The 3,926-nt window shown below is 41.4% G+C and overlaps 1 protein-coding gene across 1 annotated transcript; it reads right to left on the bottom strand.

The window, feature by feature from the left end:
- Positions 1-478: 478 nt before the first annotated feature.
- adrb2a (adrenoceptor beta 2, surface a) lies at positions 479-2,639 on the bottom strand. The gene is made up of 2 exons (XM_070913293.1): positions 2,503-2,639; positions 479-1,935 (listed from the first exon to the last, which is right to left on the bottom strand). The coding sequence occupies exon 2, from the start codon at positions 1,933-1,935 to the stop codon at positions 679-681; it is 1,257 nt and encodes a 418-aa protein (XP_070769394.1). The 5' UTR covers positions 2,503-2,639; the 3' UTR covers positions 479-678.
- Between the last annotated feature and the right edge of the window lie 1,287 nt (positions 2,640-3,926).

Below are 3,926 nucleotides of genomic sequence, written 5' to 3' on the forward strand. Positions count from 1 at the left end.
AAAAAAATGGAAACAAAATGAAGCCAAATTATAATTTTGCTTGACTTGGAATGTATTTCTTCAAACAAAGCACCAAAGAGGCATTAAGTTTGATCCTCGTCCATTTTCTGATGGAAATAACAACTCACTATTCATGCCGAACTGGCATTCCCAAATGGAATTTATAGCCTCCAACAATATTGACTTTGAATTTAAACAACTAGTCAATTGTGAGATCTTTTGCCAAGAACTCAGTGATAAAAAACATGCTCACAAATTCAATTGGAGCCAGATAATTAGCAATTAAAAAATAAATATAATTACATGAAAAGTATATATAACAGCTGAGATACTGCCCTCGTGTAACTCCTGTGGACAGTGAGTTTATGTGAAATAGTTTTTGATAGTTAAGAAACAAATATTGAAAAAGATGTGATGAGGTAGATGGAAATTAAACATGATAAATGTAACAAAAGGAGAAGTGAACTACCTACAATATTTATTCACTGTGTTGAAAGAGGAAGAGAAACGCTTTCCTCAGCTGAGCATGATTATTACGGTTTCTTTAAAGCAGTCTCAAGAGACTCGACCAGTCCTTTTGACTGGCCTTACCTTCATTAGTCAATTGGAAAAAAGTTTATGATAGCAGTGTAAACATGTCTGGATCACCCTGCTGACAGAAGTCTCAGGGGTCCCAGTTTAAAGGACAGTCGTTACAGTCGCTAAGCCTTTGTTGCAATTCCCGTTGGGGTCCACTGCTCTGTCCACAACACTGCAGACCCCCGCTTCCTTCCCCAGACACCCTTCATTGGCGTCACTGTCTTCCGAGCTGCCCTTACTCCTCCCTTGCTGCTCGCTCTGCCAGCTGTGCCTGCTGTAGATGTATCCATCCACGGGCCCCGGGTTGCTGAGGCGGTTCGTCTTCATGCAGAGGATTTCCTTGAAGGCATACCTGAACTCAGGACTCCGGCAGTAAATGAGCGGATTGAAGGCAGAGTTTGCGTAACCTATCCAGTTGAGTATCCTGAAGGTTAGGTCGATGTTCTCCACCTTCCATATGGCCACCACCACGTTGAGCAGAAAGAAGGGCAGCCAGCACAGCGTGAAGATCCCCATGATGATGCCCAGTGTCTTTAGGGCTTTGTGTTCCCGCAGGCAAAACTTGGCCTTCTTGTTGCCACGCCCATTGTTGGCCTCCAGAGATTTGAGGTTGCTGTTGTCGCTGTTATGAAAACGTCCAACACTTTGGTCAATCTTCTTCAGTTGCCGCTTGGCCTCCTGGAAAACGCGGCTGTAGACAAAAACCATAATGACCAAAGGGATGTAGAAGGAAATGATGGAGGAGGTGATGGCGTAAGCCATGTTAGTGTAGAACTCGCAGCAGTTACTGTCCTCAATGCACTTATTAGCTTCCTCATCATCTGATATCCACCACTTCATGTGGATGGGCAGGAAAGATATCAAGGCGGCGATCACCCACACCAGCACAACCACAATGCGAGCTTTGCACTTGGTCAGCAACGACTGGTAGCGGAAGGGAGAGGTGATGGCCAAATAACGGTCTATAGCTATGACACACAGGGTCTCGATGCTCGCAGTCACACAGAGCACATCAGTTGCAGTCCAGAACTCACACCAGAAACTACCAAAGTGCCAGGTCTTAAAGATAATGTAACAGGCACCAAAAGGAACCACGATGAGACCCATGACCAGGTCAGCACAGGCCAGGGATATGATGAAACAGTTGGTGACATTTTGGAGACGCTGGAAACGGGCGATCGCTGTTATTACCAGGATGTTGCCAAAGACAATGCACAGGACGAGTAAGGACATGATCATGCCCAGCAGGATCATTGTTGCCTCACTGTAACTCTCTTCATTCTTAGGTGGGACTGTTGACGTGTTGGTCATCGCAGTGCTCACATTGAGGTACCCTGGGGGGACTGTACTTCCCATCTGAAGAGACCATATGTGAATCAGAATCAGAATCAGAAATACTTTATTGATCCCCGGGGGGAAATTGTACAGTATCGGTGCTCCCATTCAAGAGTAGAAGTAGCATAATTTAGAGCTAAGGTATGTACAAAATATAAAAATAAGAAATAGAAAATAAAAAATATACACATTTACAGTATTTAAGTGAAAAATAAAGTAAAAAATATATACAATAACAATATATATATATATATATATATATATATATATATATATATATATATATTGCACACACACACACACACACACACACACACACACAAACACAGATGTGAAGATCACAATTTAATTCTAAAAGTGGCCTGATAAGAACAGAAACTAACACTGTTCATAGAAATGATATGTATATAAAACTAAAACTAACACATTTACACTGATGTGTCTGTTGTTGGTTTTACTTTCACAAAAAAGGAGAACAAAAATTACAGCACCAGCACCACAAAACAAATTCATTACATCCTGTTAAGCTTCAGCAAGCACAGCACAAAAAACATACTAAACAAGCCAACCAAAAATAAAAGTACAAACCTCCACAGGTAGTTGTCCTGTTTCCTGCCTCCCATACAAAGTAGAAATGTCACTGTTCAGGTAGTTCCCGCAAAGTATTCCCTGTCACATGTCCTTCTTCCTACTGTCTGTTTTTCTTAATCTCCGTGTGCCTCACTCACTCAGTCCCTCAGTTGAGCTGTGTTTCTTCTAATGTGTCTCCCAGGCTATTTGTCAGAGCCCTTATAACATGCAGTGATGACATCATGGTCAGTGCTCAGCCAATCACACAGCCAGCCTGCGGAGGGTGCTGAGAGCTTGCCGAGAGTTTGAACACATTGTCCCTGCAGCTGCATGAGACAAAAAGCAGCAAGCAAAGACTTTTTCGGACTTTCAGTTCTAGCTTTACACATTCAAAAAACATGCAAATGATCTTAGAAGTCCTGCATATACACACTCATTTTAGAATGAATGCATTGTCTTCAAAGGTGAGATAAAACATTTAGTTCAGTTGTGCAGTCCAAGCACTGGGTGGGGTTACAGCTCTTGCCTGTTAGTCTGGAACATATTGAAAACAGGTGAAGCTTTCTTTGTAAATTGAGGAGAAAGTTGGCTGCACAAATGATCCAACTGGCAAGTTAAACCAACCATCAGTGTACAATCTATGATTTATTGGGAGGTTTGAGTATTACGGCTCCCCTTGTCCTGACGAAACCTCGGTGTAGTGTGATGTGCTTTTCTTGCCATGATGTTTTTTACTTACATACTTTACATAGACTAAAAATTGAATAGATGAGTCCTTGCAGATACATGAAATCAAAAACATTTGTGTTTCTGTAATGCTACATTGATAAATATCTAAAAGGTTAAACATGAGATTCCATCCTATTTCTGGTATGAATCTGCACCCACTGCACCGAGAGTGTGCCCTGCAGGACAGGAACAAGCTCTCACGTTATAATGCATCAAAATAGAAACAAGTTTTTTGGGATTCAGGACAAATTTACATTTCTGTGAAGCTTACACATATGCAAAGACTGTAACGTGCAGCATTCATCCTGTTCATGTATCTCTAACACTACTCATATTTGGAGACAGAGTTGACTGTATGATCTATGTATCAGCTAAACAAACAAATACAGCTCTGTGTTGGCACTGAAATGCTATCAGTGGCAGATAAAAAAGGCAGAGCGTTGAGAACAGATCAGCCAGGTGTGAATGTTTTTGTGGTTTGTGCCTCTGCCTTGCTTGTACTGAGACAGCATGATGCGGAAACACTAAAAAAACATCATTATCAATATGTGTAGAGATATGTTTTTCTATACAAGCAGAAGCTGATTGTTTTATTCAAAGAGTTCCAGACCATTTGGACAGGGGAAGCACTGGAGAACTATACTGCATGTGGAAAGATTGCACATCACATGCAAATTTGTTCTGTTTTACAGGCACATGAGAGACACTGGACA

The sequence above is a fragment of the Enoplosus armatus genome, chromosome 10, assembly GCF_043641665.1.
Source record: "Enoplosus armatus isolate fEnoArm2 chromosome 10, fEnoArm2.hap1, whole genome shotgun sequence".
Lineage (NCBI taxonomy): Eukaryota > Metazoa > Chordata > Actinopteri > Centrarchiformes > Enoplosidae > Enoplosus > Enoplosus armatus.